At 40.4% G+C, this 24,731-nt stretch overlaps 1 protein-coding gene across 3 annotated transcripts in view; it reads right to left on the bottom strand.

Moving 5' to 3' along the window:
• The window catches only part of dnah5 (dynein, axonemal, heavy chain 5), an 83,603-nt gene that overhangs the window by 26,175 nt on the left and 32,697 nt on the right, over nucleotides 1-24,731 (bottom strand). For all 3 annotated transcript variants that reach the window (XM_047340716.1, XM_047340717.1, XM_035162482.2), the window contains 25 exons: nucleotides 24,042-24,236; nucleotides 23,153-23,287; nucleotides 22,758-22,865; nucleotides 22,180-22,333; nucleotides 21,366-21,512; nucleotides 19,673-19,914; nucleotides 19,178-19,354; nucleotides 18,383-18,587; nucleotides 18,019-18,161; nucleotides 16,731-16,865; nucleotides 16,273-16,395; nucleotides 15,873-16,086; nucleotides 15,535-15,758; nucleotides 14,210-14,408; nucleotides 13,942-14,114; nucleotides 13,278-13,408; nucleotides 11,517-11,670; nucleotides 9,949-10,216; nucleotides 9,617-9,740; nucleotides 9,169-9,276; nucleotides 8,245-8,359; nucleotides 7,602-7,778; nucleotides 5,196-5,399; nucleotides 3,808-3,987; nucleotides 1,633-1,770 (listed from right to left, as the gene is read on the bottom strand). In XM_047340716.1, the coding sequence (XP_047196672.1) occupies nucleotides 1,633-1,770; nucleotides 3,808-3,987; nucleotides 5,196-5,399; nucleotides 7,602-7,778; nucleotides 8,245-8,359; nucleotides 9,169-9,276; nucleotides 9,617-9,740; nucleotides 9,949-10,216; nucleotides 11,517-11,670; nucleotides 13,278-13,408; nucleotides 13,942-14,114; nucleotides 14,210-14,408; nucleotides 15,535-15,758; nucleotides 15,873-16,086; nucleotides 16,273-16,395; nucleotides 16,731-16,865; nucleotides 18,019-18,161; nucleotides 18,383-18,587; nucleotides 19,178-19,354; nucleotides 19,673-19,914; nucleotides 21,366-21,512; nucleotides 22,180-22,333; nucleotides 22,758-22,865; nucleotides 23,153-23,287; nucleotides 24,042-24,236 (4,173 nt within the window). The remainder of the gene's footprint in view (nucleotides 1-1,632; nucleotides 1,771-3,807; nucleotides 3,988-5,195; nucleotides 5,400-7,601; nucleotides 7,779-8,244; nucleotides 8,360-9,168; nucleotides 9,277-9,616; nucleotides 9,741-9,948; nucleotides 10,217-11,516; nucleotides 11,671-13,277; nucleotides 13,409-13,941; nucleotides 14,115-14,209; nucleotides 14,409-15,534; nucleotides 15,759-15,872; nucleotides 16,087-16,272; nucleotides 16,396-16,730; nucleotides 16,866-18,018; nucleotides 18,162-18,382; nucleotides 18,588-19,177; nucleotides 19,355-19,672; nucleotides 19,915-21,365; nucleotides 21,513-22,179; nucleotides 22,334-22,757; nucleotides 22,866-23,152; nucleotides 23,288-24,041; nucleotides 24,237-24,731) is intronic.

The following is a 24,731-nucleotide window of genomic DNA, read 5'->3' as shown; positions in this document are numbered from 1 at the left end:
GGACCCCTCGACCCCTGGTGGATTAATGTATTTGCATTCTCTATCATAACGTGATAGAGAAGGCTTCTCTCAGCCATTAATCACAATTATCTCTTCATCACCTGTTCACAGGCAATAATGAGGTTGTTTTTCCAAGAGCAATAATGTCATCAATAAAGACTGTCTGGTTTGGGGCTTTCTCTTAATTAAGAAAGGCTTTCAATCTTCTCTCTGGCCCCAGGAGATGAACGGTAGTCCTACGTCTTAATCACAAAATTATAAAAAGAGTCAACTTGGGCCGGCCTGATTTCCTAATCAGGGAGTGTTGATGCAAATACTGTTTCATTTATATTCTGTTATTTGTCCCAGAACAGATAGTTCTGATGTTAAAATACACACAGACAGAGTAGACAAACTCACAGGCCTCACTCTGCACTCACAGACAAAAACAGAACATTCTTTTCTGAGGCTTCAGTTTACAGCTCATTTGGTGATATTGGCATAAAACATATTAGCATAAAACAATGTATTGTGAAAATTGCGTAAGTAACACCAGCAGTAACTTCAGGCTAAGTTAAACTTTTCTACCCTATATTTTTCAAGACTCACAACATGGTCATAAATAGCAAGGCTAAGCTTAGGGTTTTTTTTTACAAATATGTACAGGTGAATGACCCTAATTTCATAAATTAGCTTAGTAAAGTGATCCAACATATTTTTTACGATTTTTCACAACATTTTATTTTACTTAAGGGCAAAATGTTCTTGTATGTTTGTCCATTAAATACACTTTAAGTGAATAAATCATTGCTCCTGTAAAAGAACAGATTCTTCCAGGAAATTATGAGCTGAATCAATGAACCAGCTGTAAGTGAATTACAAAGGAAATTGGATCACCAGTTTGGATCCAGGCTAAGTAGTGCACTGCCACGCTATTAACACTCAGCTAAGCATAATTTAAATTGTAATTAAACTGTAATTGAAAGTGTTAGTCGGTAGAACAGACTAACACTGGATGTCCAGATGTAGAAGATAATATATGCAGTTCACAAATTGATTTAAAATGAATAGTTGCAAGAGTGTCACCGGTTGGTGCAGATCTAGCTTAGCAGTGTTTCTGCAGGTTTCACCATGAAATGTTTAAACCTTTTGTAGACCATGATGAATGAAAGATCTATGTCAAGTACGATAGATTTAAAGGAATATCAGCATCCCAGATTAATTTACACTTACCCATAACCAACTTGCCACATCCAAGCAGAGTGTACTGAGATAAATAGTGTTTGTAGGCAAAATGATCAGGTCCATGTTGGTCTTGTTTGAACCAAATAATTTCTCTTAAAATAAAAACTCATTTTAAGGCACCTCGGTAATAGCATTAAATTAAGGTTAGCATAATTAAGACCTACTTAAACATATTTGAGACCTAGTACGTGATATTTAAACGTATTTAGGACTTTTTGAGATCCCACAGAAACCCTGTTAACATGGTGTGTAATTCCAGGTGTAGAAGCAGCAACACACCTTAAATAATTAATTTGCTTTCACATGATCCAACTGTTGTTTCAGATGTTCTTCAACCACATACTGTGCATATTCGTGTGTGTGTGATTTCTAGACACGTTTCACGGATGTAAAGTAAAAGCTATTGACCTGTTTCTCCGCCATGGCATTCTCATACATTGCCGTCACCAAATCCAGCTCTGCCTGCTTGGCATCCAGCTCAGCCTGAGCCTTCTGCAGGTCCGTATTAGCTGAGATCAGACGACGCTCCTGCACTGCCAAGTTTGCCTAGAAGAAAAAGGGAGGGATGGTGGGAGAAAGAGATAATCTGTGATTGCACATAATAGCCTGCAGGGTTAAGGTCAGTCCTCAGAGAGACAGTGGCAGAGAGAGGACCAAAGAGAAGAAAGAGCAGATGAGGATGGGGATGATGAGAGAGAAAAGGCGGTAGGAGTCTTGTGTGTTATTGTGAACATGAATTTCAACAGCATCCGTCTACAGGGCAAAAGGAAAAGCATTTTTTGCATGAAATTCACTATAAATAGCTGAAGATTAAATAAATTTGAAAAAACAATAACATGGAGGTGACAAGGTAAGAAATTGATTTTCTTTTGTAAGAGTTTGGCATCGTAAAGACATGTCACAGGTGCAGATGTAGGGACTCGCAGCTTCGAGAGTCAAACTGGTGATGCAAGAACAGAGATTAACAAGAGGCAATGGGGGATAGAGAGGAACTGGAAATATACAGCGAGAGAAGGGTGATGAGAAGGGTGAGGGAGTCTGAGGTCAGCTGTGCAAGACGTTTAGAGACAGAGATTTACAAAAAAGTTGCAAGTTAGCTAAGTGTGTGTGTGTGTGTGTGTGTGTGTGTGTGTGTGTGTGTGTGTGTGTGTGTGTGTGTGTGTGACTGGGCGGCCTGGGGAAGAAGAGGTCTGGAGCATTTATTTAACAGTAATCCCTGCCCGTCTCTGTGCCCGTCTTTCTGTCCAACTGTATCTATGTCTGGAAGTCTGGCTGGCCAGCTTAGAGGGAAGCCACCACTGAGCTGGAAACCAGAAAATCAATTCTCCAGGCTGTGTTCCACACTAAGGCAAAAGGTCATGATCAAAGAAGAGAAGTGCAGGGTTCTCATGGAGGTTGTACAAAGTAAGAGAAAAACAGAACGTGTGTATGGGTGTGAATCCAGGAGAAAAAGAGAGGACGAGAGGTGAGAGGGCCAGCGAGAGAGATGATAAATGGCAAAATGTGAAAGAGAAAAATGGGCCATGTGAAAAAGAAACTGGAGACAGAATGGTGAAAAGATAATTGAGAAAATGAGACTTGGCAAAGGTCGAAATAAGAAGGAAAATTAGATCCTGAAACAAGGAGGCAGGGACATCAGGTAATAAGAACGCAAAGTACTGACAGGAGGGCAAGCAGAGGTGATCACAGGCCAAATGCAATGCAAAAGTATAACTACAGGACAGCATGTGCCCTGTTATTGAAGACTGATTATTGTGATTGCCCACTGAACTTATACATAGTTTAATCTAATGTGCATCAGAGTGACTGCATGCCTGTCGCAGCCAAAGAAGACAGTTATGCCGACGTCTTCCTGCCTTAGACTCTAAAAAACGTTAAGTTTATGGTCCATTGGGCCACAGAAACAACTGGATTCGTCCTGACTGCGACAGGCGGTCATGTGGTTATGAGTGAATCCTCATTTTCGACTGTTTAAACTGCAAAAATAAATCCCTTGTTAAAAAAATTATATATATTTCTCTGGTATTTGTCTCAGACACATGTCTATTATAAAACAATTTAATCTTGGTTAACGAGCGTCGGTTTTCACTTTGAAAAATCCCCCAAAATGTTCATCCCATTTATTAATTAACCCTTTGGGGACACTTGGTCATCAGCATACTTTTGCTTCCAAAATGGTGAAATATAAGTAAATGCTTTCTTATCAGCGACTGTACTGTTTATGTAGCCTGGGGTTTCTCTAGAGGAAAACAACCACTCTCCTTCACCGTAAATCTTCCTTATTTAACAGAGTGGAAGACAGGGAGGCCTAGGGAGTGTGTGTGCATGTGTGTGTGTGTGCACTGCTGTTATATGTGTTTATTAGGGCGATGACAACAGGTTTGTAAGGGGACATTTAAATCTGTTTGTTTACATTAGAGTCAGACGATGCAAATTATCAATACGTCTACTCAACCAATGCAAACCTCAGTTTAAATCTTTTTTCATTCTAGTTTTTGAGCTACATAGTGTTTACTACAGAACTGTTTTAGCGTCTGCTGCACCCACGGTCCAATGTGTTAGATCTACGGCACTGCATGTTACCTTCAAGGGTAAGACCTCCTTGTTGATGGAGAAGAAGGAGGCCATGGCTTTTGTCCAGGATGCGAGGCCAGCCACATTGCCGCACACCCTCTTGGCTGTTTCGAGGGTGTAGTCGGGCATGTCGAAATAAGGAAGCAGCAGCTCCACCATCTCCTCATTAATGCTATCTTTGGCAAATTGCTGCAAGGGAGAAAGAGAAAGAGAAAGGTAGAGACAGTGCAAGGGCAAGGGGGGAGAATTTCTTTGAGTTAAAAGAACTGGAACTTTTTTCGGTCAGTGCACAAAGAAGGTAACTCCACAAATAAAGCATGTAATATGATATTAAATAACAGAGAAAAGAAGGAGAGAAATGACGATGAAGTACAGAGCAAGACTGATTGATAGAGATAAAGATGAGTGGGAACAGGTAGTGAGAGCTGCAGGATAAATGATAGAGGGACATGGGGAAAGACAGGTGGTTTCAGAGACTGAGATAAAGTGTTAACAAAAAGAGGAGAAAAAATCAATCCAGAACGAAGTGGAACAGCTCGGATGCAGGAATGAGGGGCAGATGGATATAAGAAGAACACAAAAAGGAATAAAAAAAGAGGGGTGAAACAGAAAAAGAGAAAAAGGCAAGGCAGCAAAAAGATGAAAAAATAAAGGCTACGTAAGGTAAGATAAAAGATCTGGTGCAGGGGTGTTGGATGACAAGGGAGTTGAGATAGAAGTGACAGGGGGAAAAAAGCAGCAGTGACAGGAAAGAAAAGTGGAACAAGTTGAGGCAAAACTAAGAAAAGCTGTGGACTGTCGGGGGAGTGAAATTCAAGACCAGAAGAGGCCTTCACAGCGACTTTACATATTCGGATGTAATCACTTTAACAAAAATACAGTCACCTTAAAAACATAGCATCACAGCATTGTTAGACTAATAATAAAATAAAAATACCAAGTACTTAGACGTGCTTTGTGATTGTGCCCTACAAGACAAACTGCATTGAGGTCACTCTATATAACAGCATTAGTGAGCATGTGAGCATAATACAGTATACAATTCACTAATTAGTAAGCTGTACAGAGCATGTGGCATCTTAACAAAAAGGATAAACTACTCTAGGATATTGTTGAAGAGAGTAATGTTGATTTTTTTTTCCTGCAATAATTTCATGTTGGTAAATAACCACCAACTTTATTAGCTTTATGTTTTCTGGTTTGATGTTACAGCATAAGATAATAAGAGAATAAAATACAACACGAGGTCGGCTCCTTCAGTTGTGTCTGTCCAAGGATTTTACCTTTTTTGTGATCAGTATAATAATGACAAATCTTGTGGTTAATGAAATAAGGTTCTGCAGCATCTACACCTTAATTCAATCCCAACTGTGTCAATTAGATATGAGCAAGTGTACCTGCAGATTGCTCACGAAGTTTCCAGCTGTCATAAGTTTCAGTGACTCCTGCCAGGACGGCGTGAGGCAGCCCTTCTCTGGGTCGATCTTCACTGGGTTGATCCGCCGCCGGAAGAGCAGCAGCACGCAGTCCATGATCCGCATGATGAGGTGGGGCGGGCGGCCAAGTGTTCGGACAGTGGCGATGTCTGCTGGTTTGATCGTCTGAGTGGTGGACACAGAGGGAGAACAATTTACTCTAAGTGCATCTGATTGATTGGTGAGGAAAATAATGACAACATGAGTTCAATTTAATTTAAATGAATGAATTTACTCAAAATAAGATATTTAATTTATTATTTAAAGTTAGCCCTTTAGACTGAGAGCACTCCACGCTGCTCTGTGTTTACACTTTGACGTCTTCAACCAACCACATGATTTGATCAAACCAGCGAGATCGGTGACTCCTGAGGGTTAATTAGTCTTGTTTTCAGTGCACTGTACAGCAAAATCTGAACACCAATGGTATTAATATATATATTACTATAAACCAACTGTCAGGATGAGTTGAGTTGCCACCTATGGCACTTATTTGGCACTAAGTAATAGGGAGAAGAGAGGCAATCAACTTGGAAGATAACAAAAAGCGAAAGCAATTTGTTTTTCCTTCTATAACAAAGCGGTTTGACAATATAAAGCAAAGAAAGCATGAAGAAGAAGCTCTATCAGAATGGGGAGAGTTCTGCAAAGAAGGACAGAGAAATGCCTCAAGGGACTGATTAAAATGAGAGGGAGAGCAGCAGAGTAAAGAAAAAGTCCCAGGGAGAGTTGTTTGGCTGCTTATCAGGCCCCCTGCCTGCTCCTCTCATCTCCTGTCCTCTTCGCACTTTCCTTGTTTCTGCCGTCTCTTCCCTGCTCCATTTTCACTCTGTTTGTATCAGCCCAACAGTGGCTTGAATCTCCCACCAGAGAGTCAGCCAGCAGACATCTCGTGAAAATGTCTCAGTAATGTCTACATTTTTCATTTAGCAACACAAACGCAAAAAGAATACAGTGTGTGTTTTATTTCTGGTCCTTAAGTCTGGTTTACGATCAGCCACAACTGAAATGTTACACAAGAGCACTGTCACCTTTGACTTTTATATATCGCACACCCCAGCTTATCAGTCACAGTATTTCAAAATAAAATTTGGTCTATATCCAACAAAAATAAATCTTCCTGCTCTTATGTATTAAATGATGATTCCAGCCAGCAATCCATCAAAGTCAAACCTCCAGTAGCTTGTTACACCCTAATTATCACCAGTCATTACTAAACTCTTCTTTCTTTTTCAAAATTACATATTGACTTCTATGAATATGCTGATATGGCCCCACCCCACCCTCACAGCTCAGGTATAGCTGCAGGGCCTTTTCCAGCGACTGAACCCCGCCCACAAGCTGAAAGGATCGGTTTCTGTGACATCACAAACCCCTGGCTGTCTGAATCTTTATTTATCAGACTGGCATTTGTTTACTGCCGTGTTAAGGTGGAAATACTCAACCATGGTGCTGACTGCTTATTTCATTCATGATATATATTTTATCATATAAAAGGAGGACATGTTCACATCTTTAAAAAACGGGAGGGGGAATTTTAAAAATGACTTGTTCCTTTAAACAGTTAAGGCAGGGCTAAGGCTTTATTTTAAAGTATAAATGTTAATGTTAAATGTAATAAAAAAAATAACTTTAACTCTATGACTAACTATAACAGTGTGTAAATCTTGTGACCTTGTATAACTATATAACTAACTGCACCCCTGAATCTTGAATTGTGCATCGATGTTGGACATATAATTGGCCCCTCTGTGTAACTTGTGGTCCCTTTATCGCTCCTGATAAAAAAGATCCTGGATTCGCCACTGTAACAACCTCTGTGAAAGCTGTATTTAAAATCAAAATGCACGACCATCATCACCCTGCCCAGGGTTTCCGGTTTGGAAAACTGAGGCTTCCATCGTCAGCAACAAGATACAAAATAATCAAGTGCCTGCCACGGAAGATAACACATACCCAGGAGGACAGCGTTAATTACAACACAGATCCAGGCGCAGAGCACCAGGCTAACTTTACGTACTGTATGCACATGCCACAGTGAGAAGGCATTAAGCAGGGCCTGCATGTAGTTACAGATAGCAAGTCGCAGACGACTCTAAGTGGCAGACCTGAAGGAATGCAGAAGAGAGCAAGAAAAACCTAAAACTAAACCTCTTCAACACGGTTTACTGACAATTTTGTAACCCTCAGGCTATGTTTTAGGGAAAACCTGTGTTCAGACATCTAGTATACAGCCCGAGCACAGATTATCATGAGGAGTGGCACTGGATGACGCAGCAGGCTTAGGGTTACGGAGACACCTGTGGATCATAAATTCAACCTCCATACCTGCAGTGCAGTCTCAGCCTCCGCAAGAGCCGGCTCGGCAGCTTCAAGTTTCCTCTCAGCGATGGCCTTGTCAGCACAGATGCTGTCAACGATGGCCTGGGCCACGTCCTTCACTTTCTGCACCTCCTTCTTCACTATCTCTGCTGCTTCGGCTTTTACTGTCACCTCCTTCAACACCTGTTTGCATGCACAAAAAGTAAACATGGCCGATGAGTCATTATAATCTCAATTATTATATTTTTGTCAGTATCAAAAAGACAAAAATAACTGGGTTTTTAAAAGAAATCTTTTTTTTGTTATCACTTTAAAGACTCTGCCGTATAAAAATGAAGGACCACGCTCTTGAGTAAAGAGAGTGGGGGGGAAAAAATGTATTACCATCTGGAAAGTTCAATTCAAATTTTCATATGCGGAATAAGTAATGCTCAGAAATCAGCGTGACATTACCATTGCCAATTAGGGACTCTGTTGCAATGTTAATTCAAAATCTCTACTTTATTTTCAAATGTCACTGAAACTTTTCGCTAACTAAAAAAAGCCAGCTGTTGGAACACAGAGTGTTTGCCTCCAGAGACACTTTGTGAACGGACGAACCGCACAACACACGGAAGGAAAAGAAACCACTCCACTGCCTGAAACCTACCATGTCAGCCTTGTCATTGGCGACCTGCAGCTCCTTCTCCTTCACCTCCAGCTCCTTGCTGAGTATTGCCACTGACTCTGATGCCTCCAACAGCTTCTGGAGACCAGTATTCATCCTAAAGAGGAGAAATATTGAAAACAGAATGTGACCTGGCAATGACCTGGGGCTGTGCTTGTTGAAAATATCTTTTTCGAAAATTGTCTGATAGAGCTACATGACATCCTGACTGAATCTTTGGTCAACTGGGCAACAAGTGCACTTTATTCAACAGGAAAACAAGGGTTCATCCTTGAATGCCTCGCAGCGTCTGGTCAGAATCCTAAATGTCAACTCCTCAACAGCTGCCAATAAGACTTAGCTCAGCCAACAGCTGATAAGCAGAAATGGGTTTAAAATCATTAAAAAAGCAACACAGCAATTCTATGGTGTGAAATTTGGGATGTTATTTAATATTGTATGATGTCGTCATTTATGCAGTGCCTTCAAAATTAGGCTGCAATACTTCTGGACTGACTCCTTAGATCCTACTACCATTACATTTTGGTGTGGATCTCGATAGGGGGGCACATCCCGATTTTTTTTTTTTTTTTACTTTATTTAACATAACATAATCATTTTTTTTCAATTTCTCAATAATTATTGCATCATAAAGATCATAAAAAAATATCAGAAATATCACGTTTGACTGGTCACACACTTGGTGACCAAGGAAGACTACACTACTGATTCAACAGCTTTATTACACTAGTATCATTCATTAAAGACAGCTGTAAGAGATGTAGCTTGCAAACTTGAACATTTTAGGGCAAGGTCTAAGAAAGCAAAAACATTGTACAATACACACTGTACAATGTTTTTAGCTTTTGTCGTTGTGGTTATAGGTGTAACAGTATTTTTTCAAAATAGTCAATAAAGTGTGTTTACCTGTTGGCAAGGGTCTGGACATCAGTCAACTTCCCCTTATAGATGGTCTTGTAGCCTTGAATGAAGGACAGGTAGGACTTGGGTGTGACATGGGTGGCGCGCCGATATCTAAGATCAAAATGAATAACAATTGGTTATTTTCCTGTCATATTTAAAAAAGAAGGAGAGTCGTTGACATAGTGGCTTACACTTAACTTGACCTTACCTTTGGGCGGAATAAAAAAAAAAATTAAACAAATTCCTCTGCGATAATAAAGATATATTTTGTTCTGCCTCAGTGGCAGTGGTTCTGGTGCTGAGTCTGATCATGCATAGCAATAATCCTATTATCATTATCATGCTGCATTTGATTCCCCATGACCCTCTGTCGAGCTTTACTGTCGTCTTTGGACTATCAGCTCTTTTAGTAAACTCAGAAATGTAATAAATATACAATGTATGAACACACCTTTGGAAGTATTCCACACATTTCTCTGCTACACCATCCTGGAAGGAGCCCATACACTGGACTACTTCACTTTTGACCTGGGTTGAGCACTTGATGTCATAGCTAGACAGGAAGTGCTCCGAAACTAAAGGACAGATGGAGCAAGAGAGAGAGAAGAATTAATTGGAGGAAACACAAAGAGTGAGAGAGCGGGAAATGAGATAACAGTTTACAGGATGCGGAATTTACAGTATGGTCATACTGACTTACTGACCCAACCATACACAGTGAAAAACAAATGCTAAAAACAGAGGCCGATCATATTCATAGAATTTGTTTTCTGTGAAACGTACCTGCAACAAGAGCATCCTTCGGCCAGCGGCTGAACCAGTCCATGATGCAGCCGGATATCAGTGCTGGAAACTTCAACGCCCGGTTTCGGAACTTTTCTCCAACAGGCGAGAAGCACAGCACAACATGCAGATTTTGTCTGACCCGGGACATGAAATACTCGTACAGGTTTTCATTGGTCGGCGGTCGCTTGGGAAACTCTCGCTTCATACTAGGGAAGAGCTCGCCGAGGATCTCGTCAATCTCATCTCGGGCAAACAAGTTGGACACCTGAAGACAGAAACACGCGTTCATTTAAGTGCTCGAAATAATGGTTGTACTACATCACTAAACTTTTTTCAAATGTATGCAGATGTTGTGTTTAATATAGGGGGCATATTTAAATATATATATTTGTTCAATATAGCCCTGAAATCTAAATATGGCAAGCCTTTTTGAACTTGTAGGCCTTTTTGTAGTAGTAAGACATCCAACACAACTTCTATTACTACGATACTAATAACATTTTGAAGAACACAACTTCACATGTTTTCTATTCGCAATTACATTTACAAGAGAGCACTGCATGTCTGGGCAGGCAAATGATTCCTGAATTACATTTGGGATTTCTCATCCAAAGCCCATTTAGCCAAGATTTTCAAATCTTATACATGTGTAGTTAAGACCTGTCGTTAATGAGCTCTGCTGTGAGGGTTATGATTTAGTCTCGGTTTGTCTGTTACATTAGTTAGCAAGATTACAAACAACTACAGAGCAGTTTACCACTAAACTTGATGGAAGGATCCAGGAAGTTTGTTCCACTTTCTTTGACATTGCGAGATAGAGCATTTAGATAATATCTTGTTGATATAGTCATGGATTTTGCTGGGAAAAAAAATCACAAACGTTGAGGGGAATTATATTTATGAATGTATGTCATCTAAATAAAAAACTGGATCCTAGTGAATTTAAATGTGGTTTCATCAGTGCACGGCTGGGCGTTGCTGGAAGTAGTTGCTCTTTGAGTGCCCTTCTAGTTCATTATTGATGTAAGAATTGAAAGCCTTGAGTTAGAAGCACCATGTCTTTACCTGCTGAGTTACTCTGACATAAACAACAGCCCAACACCAACAGCTCACACTTTTTGTTTCACTACTGTCACCTCGATCACCGTCTCTCACACACAGGCCTGCAACACAACTTCCTGCTCTCTGCAATATACAATAACCTCTGCATGTTGTATCATATAGTTTAACTTGAAATATATTATATTGCTCATTACTACAATGTTGTGTGATTAGTAATTAGTCCAGTGTAACGTAATCAGTTTTCACCGTTCAGACCATACCCATCTTTGTACTCGTTTTCATCGAAACCACACGACTGTAGAATTCCGTCACTGCATCTTTCACAGCTGTGCCACTGTGGCTGTGACAAATCTGTCCACATGACCACATCATGACGCACGCAGACACACACAGACACTCACACACAGTGAAAACACGACTATCGTCCCTGCGTCACAGCTGGGAACCATGCATTCACCCATCTGAGTTTTTGTGCCGTTTTTTTTTTGTCTCTTTTCTCTGACCTCTCCAGATGACAGGACGTTGTTCATGTACTCCAGGAAGGACTCGTCTTTGATTTCGTTGTCGGTAAAGACGAAGGTGATGCCTTCCCCATTCTGGCCAGCTATTCTGTATAAACCCTTCAAGTCCTCCATCAAGTTGGCTGTGTTGTATGACCTGGCAAAAAAAACAGAAATCATAAAATATACATTCTTTTCCTTTTTCTGCTATTGTTAGACCAAACAAAACTGACCGAGAGAGAAAGGGAGAATTAGAGTGCAGTGTGCGGGGCTTTGTGCTTGTGAGTGTATACTACGTGAGTGTTTCAACACATTTGAATATGTAAATGATGTTGTTTGAGTTGGGATGTATACATTTTCCAGCACTTCATTACTGTGGTGTGTAACAGGTCAGTGCATTGCCAAATGATGTGTTGCGTCACTTGGGACAGATGGAGTCTTTAAAAAAATGACATCAATGTGTATCTATTAAAAAGGGAAATCAGATCTAGACAGATGAAACCAATAGGACAATTGGTCCTATGATCCATCATTGGATCATATGGATAAATTGTATGATGTGCTGCACTGGAAACATTCCCAGCCTCGTAATGGCAGTAGTCATTTGGATTGTATTTAATTTCTAGACTTGATAGGTGGTGAAGAAACAAAAACTGCCCTAGTTGCTGTTTTTGTGTTTGTGAACTTCAGTGAGTTATGAGTAAATGAGAGTGGAGATAAAAAAAATTGAGCATGAATGTAAAAGTGGAAGATTAATGGGCAGAGGCGATTGCATAAAATTAGAAGCTAGGATGACAGAATTGGAAAAAGGACAGTTTACAAAAGAGTAACGAGAGAGTTTAAGGTTGAGAAGATGAAAGTCGGATTGAGTGTGCTTGAGTAAAAGGAGACGTTATTGCACTGGATGTGCATGTAAAATGCATTTGTCCGTGGATGTTTGTGTGTTGGAGAAAAGAGATAACAGAGAAAAATAAGAAGGTAGGGAGAACACAGTCGAGGTGCCTGTTGTCTCCAGAGGACTCTGAAGCCAAGAGGAGAAACACGAGCCTCATTCATATTAATGCCAAACATTAAAATCTATTATGAAAAACGGGAAATGTGACGGTGGCTGAGAGAGAAAAACATTTATCAGGTTAGGGGAGTGAGACAGAACAATGTGGCATACTAAGTGAAAATAAAAAACAGTTACTGTGTCTGCAAGATCGCTGGGTCCTGACTCAACACAATAATAATTCAAACAGAAAACAGATGGTATTGAGTATTACAAAGCGCATCTGCTCTATAGAAAGTAAGTGATTCATTGTTCAGCCCATTACGGTTAGTCTTGCAATATATGAGCTTTAAAGTGACTCAGTGTCATACTCATGAACCATAGAAAATGTGTTATAGAAACAATAATGATTCAATAAAGAATGACTCTTATTTACTGCAAAACACATTTCCTGCCTCAAATATAGTTTAGAACTGAATTTGCTGGTCGATCAAGCAGAACTTTGCCTTTTCCAAAGCAGCTAGAATGTTCCTTGAGTCTGTATAAATCAAAACAATGATCGACAGTCCAGTGTGGTGGGTTTGTGTGGGACGTCTTCATGTTGAGAGAAACAGAGCACTTGTCAATCCTTGTTTTCTAAGCCTCCATGAAACTGTACATGACATGTTTCACCAGGTTATAATTAAGATAAGGTTGGGTCATAGGAATAAGTAATAATTACTGTGTTCATGAGTGCATGTGCATGAGCATTCACACGCCATGCTGAGCATTACCGTGACAGTGTGATCTGGAAGATCTTGTATCCAGCGATGAATGAGGCCAGTCTGGTCAGGCTCTGTTTGCCTGAGCCCCCGACGCCCACCAACAAGGCGTTACCTCCAGGAGTCCGAATTATCCGTGACACCTACGCAAAGAAACACAAACATACAATTTGGCCACTTGTGTAAGAGAAAAGGGTAAAAAAAACAATCAAGGGTGACAGAGAGGAAAATTATAAGTGAGCACAAGCGAGGCTGTTTTAGCAGGAAGGAACCTTGAGCATCTATCTACTAATTCTAGAAATGTCTGTCTGTCTGTATTTGGAACATATATCTCTAGAACCATTCATCTTATCAGCTTTACACTTGGCATGTGTATTGTTAAGGACAAGAGGAAGGGCAGTGTCATATTTGGTGAAGTTTGGACATGTGATATGTTTAATATATATAAACTTTGAATAAACAGGCGACCAGCGCTCTGAAGTAGTGGAAACTGGGACTCATCAACGGAAGTGAAGTTGTCTATTTGGACAACAGCACATTCACTACAATGGCGACATCGGGAACGAAAACAAATTCTCCAGTTCTGGGTTTTGCGTACTGAGTCGAGCTTTCCCAAACTGAATAAAAAGGTGAACAGCTCTTTGTGCAGGGGAAAAAAATCACATATGTTGAGTACCTTGACCAGATGTATCATAGCATCCTGAAAGAAGACCATGTCCATGCCAGTGCCCCTGACGCTCTCATTGTAAAGGCCCAGGAACATGTTCAGACGCTCCTTTAAACTCTCATATGATTCAATAGGCTCATACAACTTTGGCATATCAAAGTCTGTACCCTCTGGCTCCTCCCCTGGGCGGAAAAAGCATTTAAAATTAAAACGATTAGGACACAACAAAATAGTTGTGATTTACACAAGAGAACAACAACGCCACTGTCGTCAGTACCTGTAGGTTCGGGTGCATCTTGGAGGAAGTCGACAAAGTAACTGTCTACTTCATAGTCCACCATTTTCTTGTGCTCCTCGCCAAGCTCCTCCTCCACCAGCTTTGCCAGAGACTGGTCGAACCACACCACGTCCTCCGGCAAGGTAAATCTGTCAGAGACCACTCGTTTGCACTCGTGCTTCCACAGCTCCATCAACACCTGGAAACAAGATTTTCTGTATTAGCCTTCTCCCTAGCCTTTAGCCTGGCTCGCTGCCCCCCGGACATTGATTCAATATATTGATTGTAGGATAGAGCACACACAGCAATGCCCCCGTGAACAGAAGGCTGGGAAAGTTACAGCATGTTATTTCTTTGTATATTGTATACCCCCTCTTTCCTATTGGAGTAGTTTAGTTTAGTGTAATGTGAGCCTATTTGGCAGCCTCAGCAGGTATGTTGAGCCTGTTTTGACTCTGGGCAGCCTGAGGTGGAAGATATATTTCATTGTAGTTAATTATTCAGTGAGGCCACAAAACAACAAGGTGTTGGCCACCTCAGCATATATTGAGCTTACAATACCAGCATTTCAGATGTTAGTTGTTGTTTTTTTATTCTTCCTAACGACAAAAAAAAACAATTCTCCCCCCAATGTTGTAAATATTATACATAATGTAGACAACAGTACCTTTACTACATAAGTACGGGTTTTGATCATTCTGTCAGGCTCTCAATGCGACTCTTAAATAGTACTCTATTCCCCACTGTGCTATGCTGCTGTGCTAAGTTTGATGTGCATCTCTCTTTGCTTTGTTTACATGCACACAATCTAGGCTATCGTCCAATGACGAATTAGGCTTTGGGGGCAACGGCCAATATTTTGGGGCTTAATGTATTTACTGTTCACTGGTTACAGTCCTACTAGTGTCTTTAATTACACAAGTTGCATATTTTTGCCACACAAAACTTAAACAGCAAAGCTTTTTGTAGGTGTTTTAGGTCTAGACGATATTTGGGCTAATCTCTATTGACAGCAATTAAAAAGACGATAACGGAGGCTGGCGTAACTTAATTGAACTATTATGTAACGACTAAGGGAAGACCTATTTAGAATAACATCATTTTCAGCTGAACTTTCAATTGACTTTAGATACAAGGAAGTACTACGATACTTTTTTCTGTAAATACCTTTTTAACCTCAAGAAATAAAAACCTGTCTTCCCTAATAGAAATGTAGCCAGGTTAACCATGTTTTACTATTACATGTCATTTTAGAGGTCAGGCTATCAAAAAAAAACCTCGTTCATGTGATTAAGTGAGTGTAAACACTGCTTCAGTCTTCTCACCGAGACAGTGTTGACCACTTCGGAGGTGGTGTTGAGCATGCCTTGCCAGACCCTGGACAGGTCCCTCAGGTTGAAGATGTAGTGGAACTTAGCAGGTGTTGGGAGCATCTTGATCTTGGTCAACTGCCAGAGCTGGCGGGTCAGAGACACAAGGTAGGGCACGGTGCTCTGTACCACCTCGGTGAAACCACGTTGAGCGCAGAAGTGGCCCTCGCCAATCACACCTATATATGAGAATTGTGATCCAACATTTATTATCACCATAGTGTTAGTAGTATTTTTTAAGTAATACATCTATCCGTATGTATCTACCGCACTGTTACACTGTTTTTACCCACCAAATATCTTGTCTATGGACGAATTGGAGGGCAGAGTACAGTTAAAGACTGAGAACTGCCTCTTCAGTCTCTGTGGGATGTCATTCCGGCCTCCACCTGGATGGATCATAGCTGCCAGGAACTGAATATCTACAATATTGGTGAACTCTCCCGGTTTCTCCAGATTGTAGAATCCATTCTGCTCCATCAGCTGCCGGACAATCTCATTCGTCACCTATTGATGAAGAGTAAAAACAAAAGAACTGACTAAAATGTTTTTTTTTAACTTAAATGATGCTTTAGTATTCCAGACTGTAAAGCTAAAGTTAGAACCCTATCATGTATTCAAGTACATTCAAATATATATATATTATTGTGTTTTCATTTTCTGTTGTTAATGATTATTAAAATGATCCCAAACCTGATCTCCCCACTCGTTGATGACGGGCATGTTGATATCATCTATGCAAACGGTCATTTTCCTCCCAGCTGGGGGTCCATAAGTGGTCCCCATCCTTTTGTCCACATAGCTCTCGACTGTCCTCTGAAAAAAAATGAGTCAGGGAGCAAAGAGTCACGTATGGTGACAAAGATGATGACAAAAAAGCCAAGAAAAGAGAAAGAGAGGACAGATCTATTATGTTCCACTCTGACATAATCCATTGCAATAGCTTGAGAAATGCACAGCTTAGCCACGTACAGACAAAAGACCATGTTCCTTGCTCCAGCCTGCACATTATTCATCGGACATCGATCAATATTAGTCCACGAGTTCACAATAACCCATGACACGTTATCGTCAGATAAAGCTGCCGTAGCACAAAGAGCTGTTCAATCTATATTAATTAACAGGACTGTAAATACATGGTTTTGTACTACCTGGAACATGAGCGGTGTCGTAGCAGAAGAGAAGTTGAGGCTCTTGCCCATGTGGCACTCAGGATCATATTTTGACATGTAGCCCTTGATCATAACTGTCTTGGCTGTTCCTTGCTCTCCAATCAGCAAAACGGCCTGGAAACAGTGATAGATGTTTATCAGGCAAAAGTCTCATTTCAGGTAAAGAGGATAAGACACAGAGAAACAGAAAGAAAGAGACGATTTAAGTTGTCAGTTTTGTATCGTCTGTTTGAAAAGGATGCAATTGTTTTTTTTCAGACAGCCTAAGATACTAGTGTACATCACTGCCTGAACATACTGATCTGTGATCATCACTGTTGATTATTCATGTTAACTACCACAAACCTTCTTACATATAACAAGTCTATATGTTCAGACAGTGCTGATGAAACAGGCTTGTGTTCAGATACAAGCTAAATTCTCAGTTAAGACAATAATTGGGGGCTGACGAATGAAATAGTATTTCCTTTTATGTGTAGAGGTTCAAACTGTAAATGCACAGCTATTGTTAATACATCTTTTGTGCTCGACTTGAGTTTGATGGAGTCACTCTTATAGTGAATCCTAATAACCTATAGAAAGCTCATTCGCTGACAAGCTACTTCTTGAAACCACCAGCATACAGATGCTCGTCACTTTCCTCTACTGGCATTATGAATATAATTGACCACACACATGCACATACACACAAATACACACACACACACACACACACACACACACATGCACTATGGTAAATGTGATGTGGTGCAGCATGTTATGGGCCACTTTAATACTCAATACTGTAATAAGTAGAGTATTGACCATCATATTTAATGGAGCCATGCTGCGTCCACCCACGCTGCTATGTTGTCCATCTGAAGAGTGTGCATGTATGTGTGTGTGCCCACCCATCCATGGCAAGGAATACATAAAGCATTATGCACTGAATAGAGATTAGTTGTAGAGTTTTAGAAAGGACTCTATCCTGTCTAAAGTTGTATCATAAAGCTTAAATAATCTATAGAAAGGGACTTGTGTGTATATTATGTTATTGTTCACAGTTCATTTTAGGTTATGTGTCACTTGAATCCTGATTCAACGCTTCAGTTGATAAAACACAACATGCAAAGACATCATGGATACACACATGACACATGACATTTTGAACAATTTTAAAGGAGTTTTGACACTTTTTGAATGCAACCCTTAAATTCTGAGTGTGTGTACAGTATATATTATTTCCGAGGCAGTACACGGATGGACACTACTTTGTTGATGACCTCACCTTGCCCTGCATGGCGATGGTCTGAATCAGGAAGTCTGTTCTGACATTGTCCACATTGGGGACCAAGATGGAGCTGTACTCTGGTGTCATGTCAGATGGATAAATGTATTCCTCCACTTTGCTGCTCCAGTGGGTCCACTCACCTGAGGGTAGGAAAAATGAGATTAGCACAAAACGCGACCCTTCCAAACTGTCGTCCAATTTGAGAAATATTTTCACATTTCACAGTTTGATTTGATAAACGTGCACCTGCTGCCAAAATAAAGTACAACACTAGGCATCATGAGTCTACCTGTCAACAGCTTAGATATTTACTGACAGCTATTCTGCAGGTGAGAACATCTGTTCACCAGTGCATGCATACCATCTGATTGGACGTGGTAGTCGAACATGATGTTCTCGCTGTCATCAGGAATGTCTGGCAAATTTAGATGGATTCTCTTGTTACTTCTGATCCAGATCTCCATCTTCTTCCTGTCTTCCAGTTCGAGCAGGGCTCCAGTGCTCCAGATCAGGGCGAACACGTACAGCCGCTCCAAGTGCTCAGTGGATAAGTCACCAGTATGCTCCTGTAGAGGAACAATCATCTCGTTTCAAGGACTATCCAAATAACCAAATGGAATAGATGACGGGAGTATATCAAGAGTAAGAATGATATAAATAGTCCCCTTGAATTCAATCAACAACACAAAATAAATATCAGTCCCCTTAAATGTCAGATTCTTTTTCATCTAGTTACATATTTCCTGAGTTCTCACTCATTTATCAATTAGCTTGGACATAAAATAAATAAAATTGGGGTTTCTGACCTATACAGCAAGAGAAAAACTATTTTCTTAACTAAAATCTAATTATAGTATATAAGTATTATAAGTATATACAATAAGTATTACTTATCAACGTTACTTCAGTTGTAAAACATATATTTTTAAAGAATCCATTAATCCAATCTGTATTGTATTTATTTTATTTTTTTATTTCATTCTTCAGTGATGATGCGAGTGATTTCAGATACATCTCTATAAACAACCACCTTTTTACTGCACCAGTCACTTTTTACTGGTGCAGTATGACCTCTTAACCATAAAGATATACAGTGAGTGATCTATAAGTGCATTCTGTCCCATGATGGGAATTCAGAAAGGGTTGTAAACCCTACCTTAGATGGTATGAGTCCCTGCAGCATGTTGATGCACTGCATGATGACAAAGGCCTCCAGCATGTCCATCTTGGACTCCAGCGACTGCACGGTGTAGGAGTAGAGCGCCGAGAAAGAGTTAGAGAAGAGCTCCCTCAGCACCTCTGCCTCCTGGTAGGAGCGTTTCATCAACCAGCCCTGAGAGCATCAAGCACATTGCTGTAGTTAAGATTCCATGAATAACATTAGTTTCAAACATCACGGCTCAGCGGGAAACAGCTTCTGTTGCCCTTTTGCATGTTGTTTATGTATAGTAATCGGATGTAGAAAACTGTTGGTCTTGCAGCAATTACTGTTTGAATGATTTGGGGAATTTTTTGACTATTTCAGGCACATTAAACAGAGAGATAGCCAAAGAATTGTAACCTAGAAACCATACAACATACTAAACTAGATCATAAGCAGCTCCTATTTTCCATAATGGTGTAAACAGAAAGGTTTAATTAGATGGTTCACCTCCAGTATAGGGCTCCAGTTGAGCACAGAGGAGCTCATGAACACCATGCCGTTACGAGAGACAGTAGCTGGAGACGCGTTGTCGATATTATGTGGCTCGAAAACCACTTTGCAGTTGGGAGCCATGGGTATACGATCTCCATTCGCCAGTGTGAGAGTTTTGTTGTCATCCAACACTGAGTTCAGGTTCTCGATCCAGATGGCATCGACCGGCCCATCCAGGACAATCCAGATGTGCTCGGCTGAGAGAGAGAAAAACATCGCATTTGTTTTCTCCATGAATGTGATATGACCTACTGCTTTGACCTATAATTTGCTATTCAGCCGAATGAAAAGGCCTCTGAATATGTATTTAGTGCATGGAAAAGGTTACACCACAGCTCTTGTTAAAATAGAGGGCAGGTGAACTGCTGGGTCTGCATAGAGGGGAGTCCAAAATCCAGCCGTGTTTATATGGACTAACTCTACAATAAACAAAATACTCACAGTTTGGACAGAGACTCACAATAACTTGTTACCAATACGTCTGCTCACATGTACACGAGCGATCAGCCACATTTACTACACGTCACTAAAATAGATCGCTGCATCTGTTTCATATTGCAACTGCAGGCTAGTTTCATTGAGCTGCTTTTTTCCCCCTGTAGGATATTTCACTCAGGAGCTGCAGCCCTGTCACAACTCGCATCATGTCACATCATCTAGCTTCACTTTACCAAATTCCCATCGGCTCAAAGAAACAAGCTGCACAAAGGCAATTTATACAAACATATGGAGTGCAACCTGTTCAAAAAGATATGCAAAACAACATGCGGGCAGATCGTGAATACATCAGATGCATATTTTGACACATAAAAGCAAACACACACATAATGCATATTCATACCGATGCACAGATGCATTTTTGATGAAGCATGTAGGCACAGGACCGAGTGGAAGATAAAACAGCTGTTGGTGCAACTTTGAACTGTGAATGTCCCAAGATAATTAAACTTCTCTGCAACGTAAGAGCAAACGGGTTTTCCCAAAGTTTTCACAGAAAAATGCGATAAAATATCTAAATTACCAGGCGCACTAATGAATCGTTTGGGGAACTTGACTCTCTCTCAATTTCTCTCTCTCTCAACTTAGCAGGGAGGATGCAAATGGGTTATTCACATTCAATATTTGTAAAGATTGAGTATTCACCATGTACAACTGCTAGCACGCTTCCAAAAAAAATGATTTATAATCACAGGTCATCTCATCCCAGCGTTAAGGAAATAAGTATTGGAAGTAAAGCCGTTTTCAGACAATGGGGTCAGGGCTTTTTCCACATTTTGCCTTCACAACAAAACATAAATCTCCAGAGCATTTGGACGAGGGGTGGCACAGCATGCAGGAGACAGGTGACATAATAATTCCACTGCGGGGATCACATGTTTTTGTTTAAAATTCATTGACTCCAGCATCAGTTCTTATCACCAAAAGCTCCTGACAACGTGTTAGAAACATCACTAAGGCGTCCACTCGTTCATGGTGAATCCACCGGATAATCTACCGGATACTCTCACATGGGTTCATTCGGACATTATCCAGTTTTTTACTAGGGGGGCTGGAAGAATAAACTGCAGCAACTAACTTGGGACATTTTCATTCCCACAGATTATCGGTTCAGTGCCTGTCTGAAAGCAGTTTAAGAAACCTTTCTGACCTTTCTTTCCTTTCAGGGTTTTCCTCCAAAGTGTGGAGAAGATGCCATCAGTCCAGTCATTTGTGGCCACATCCAGTCGACCAAACATCTGGGGGGCTGTGATGGCTTTGGGGTTCATGCGCATCTCTTTGTGAGCCTGACCACATTCTGGTGGAAGAAACACATTTAGAAACATTAACACATTGTAACATAGCCATCACATTTATTAAAACAAAAACAACAAAGTGTACATAAAAACAGCTTGTACAATGATTTGTGAGGCAGCACTTTTAAGGGTAGGGCAGAGAGGATGATTCTTCTTCTCTGGGTGTCTTTGCCTCTCTTGCCCACAGACACAAGAGTTTCAACAAACAGCCAATTTATCACTAGATTGTGTCTCTTTTACTTGAACATATAGTTCTGTTAAAAAAAGGGCTTCAGGCACTAAATAAAGTGAGGATGCTTTCAAAAAGAGCGCCATGAAAAGTTTTTTATTCATCAGCTGAATTCAAATTTAGTGTGACTACCCCTTGTCTTTGAAAAAAAATGGATTTGTGACTGGATTAGGATTCCTTACTGTCTTCTCTAATGTTATATATTAAAGTAATCTAAGACTGACTCCATGAGGGCCACACACACTCCCTGTTCTTCTTGTCTTGAAAGAAATGTTGTTATTACTCTGGCTAAAAGTTTAGGGTCAATATCTCGTGCAGAAATTGCAGAGTTTATCCTGGGACAGATCAGATGCCTCCCTGATTGTATTGTATGATAGATAGGAATACACGCATCTACCTGACTCAGTGCTGTTCATCCCAAAACATGCACACAATCCCACCTGTCAAAGCTCTCATCAACGTGTGTATGCAAGTGGTCTTTCCAGCCCCACTGGGCCCCAGGGCCATCATGCCGTGTCGGACCGTCTGAGTCTCATACAGCTGGATTATCTTCAGCTTCCAGGGAGGGTGACTGATCAGACCTGCTTCCTCAACCTGATGGAGCAAAAATAACAGTTCAAACACCTGCAGTTCTGAGTGCGTCTACAAAGACCAGTGACACGGTCTGAATCTATATCGTTAGGACAGAATCAAATATTCAGAGGAGAATTACAGTACGTTGTCTTTCCTGTGCACTGTGGGTGCCACAGTCACTTAGTTTAGATCCCTCACAAATGGTAAATGACACCATTCTTATCCCTTTGGGTGCTATATCTTGAGGCGTTTAAGAGTGACATGAAAGATACAGTCTGTCAGTCCATTAGTCTTTTCCACCGATTTCACAGCCTCTTTATTTCTCTCTCCTTACGTGTTCCTGCCCTTTACTCTCTCCCCTCCATCTCTCTATCCCACTGTGTTTATCTGCTATTCCACTCTCCCTCACAAATGTAGACAATCGAATCCATTACTACCCTCATACCAGTCTGTCGATGATGGTCTCTAGTTCGGGGTAGCCTGCTTTATCAAGTTGGATGCTTGGGAAGAGGTCGTCAATCAAGCTCAGGAAGAGCGGCTCGTCCTCATCGATCTAACAAACGCACAAATGCATACACATTGACCCTCGTCAGCAAAAAGTCACAAATGAAAGTTGGGAATAATCAATCTTGAATCAATCTGATGATATTAATATTCTGGTCTGATCTGTTGTGCTTATTTTATGGGTAATCAATACAATCTTTTACTCCTTTTTGCTATTATCAAAATGTCTGCTCATGAAAATGTTTAAAAAGAAACTGGCTTGATTGTTCTGTGTTGTTTTTTTCTGATATCAAGATCCTCTATTGAAAGCTCTATTGCATTATATTCTAAACTGACCAGTTTGGAGAGATTCATGTCCCTGAGGACCCTCATGACGATGGTGGACTCCGTGTCAGTGGGATTGGCTCGCTTGGATGCTCCCAGTGTTCTCAGCACCGACAAGATGTTCCGTAGGCCAAAGTCATAGTGAACCTGAATAGTGAGAGAACAATTAGGATTTTTCCTTAATATAGCTTGATTCTTATGAGTTTGAAAACCAGCCTTTTCTCTTTTCTCCTTTTGCTACAAGCCTAAGGAGATACTCATTAAAGCACATGATATTTCAATACTACTCACAGTGCAATAAATAACAACGTAGGTTATAAAACATACATGAGTCACAGACTAGTAGAATGTGATTCATTCCACTTAAGGCACTGATGGTGAATTAAAAACCTTTGCATTTGTTTAAAATTATATACAAAATAAGCACAATATCAATGAGACATGAGTCAATAACAGCTCAATCAGTCCATGTGAAATGATCACACTTTAAAGTTGGACGGTCACCGATTTGGTCATTTAAGGAACCCATGGAGCCGAAATTATGCATGTGTCTCTGATTGTTATTAAGTGAGCTTTGGGCTGATGAACTTATAATTTTTTGGAGGAACTCTGATCGGCCATATCTTCTTTAAGATAGGTCACAAAAAATGGTTCTCAAATCATTTTAACGCTCTTTTCTCCAGCTCCACATTGAACTCAAAAACTAAAGACCAAACTTTCCAGAGGTTTGGATGACATTATAGGCTAACTTCGATGAAAATATCATACATTTAAAAAAAATGTGTTTTCAATTTAACTCTACCTGTTATAATCACTCAGAATGCAATTATTTTTCATTTTTCAAGGATGCTTTAAATAGTGCGGTGAAACAAGGAAAGGAAGACCTCCACCATCTTTGTACCTGTTTGGAGAGTTGCTCCTCACACAGCTTGTAAAGGGTGAAGAACTTGCGGGCCAGCTCCATGTTGTCTTTAAACCCACAACTGGCCAGTTTTACCCTGATAATGATCTGACGGTCAGGAACCATCATGGCCACGGTGCGGAAGTTGATCTTCAGGTTCTCAGGCAGCTCCTGGCGACCTGCGTAACCCGGGTTCTGAATACAGGAAAAGAAAAAATGAGAATAAATAAAAGGGGAGATAAGAAAAAAAATGCATTTGTAATCACAAGGAAGTGTAATATTACATCTTATATTTCATAGAACCTTTAAATCTCAAATTATAACATTTCAAATAATACATCAAAATAAATAAAAATAAAAAAGTGTATGCAATTTGTACAAATATATATAGACGTACACTGCCTCCTGGGTCTCTTTGTATTTACTCATTAAATAACACTACAAACTACATGGAAGCTTAAGTTAATATTGGAAGATAATTAAACTTCATTCGGCGCACCATCCTTCAGCTAGTTAAAGCTCTATGGACACAGCTCAGGCCTTCCTCTCCACAAAGGCTGCCTTTGATTACCGCCTCTATGCACATATGTGTGTGTGTGTGTGTGTGTGTGTGTGTGTGTGTGTGTGTGTGTGTGTGTGTGTGTGTGTGTGTGTGTGTGTGTGTGTGTGTGTGTGTTAGTTTCTCTCTCT

This window comes from Hippoglossus stenolepis, chromosome 8, assembly GCF_022539355.2.
Source record: "Hippoglossus stenolepis isolate QCI-W04-F060 chromosome 8, HSTE1.2, whole genome shotgun sequence".
In the NCBI taxonomy this organism is placed as follows: Eukaryota; Metazoa; Chordata; class Actinopteri; order Pleuronectiformes; family Pleuronectidae; genus Hippoglossus; species Hippoglossus stenolepis.
The sequence above is the reverse complement of the archived record's forward strand: the minus strand, read 5'-3'. Positions and strand labels throughout refer to the sequence as shown.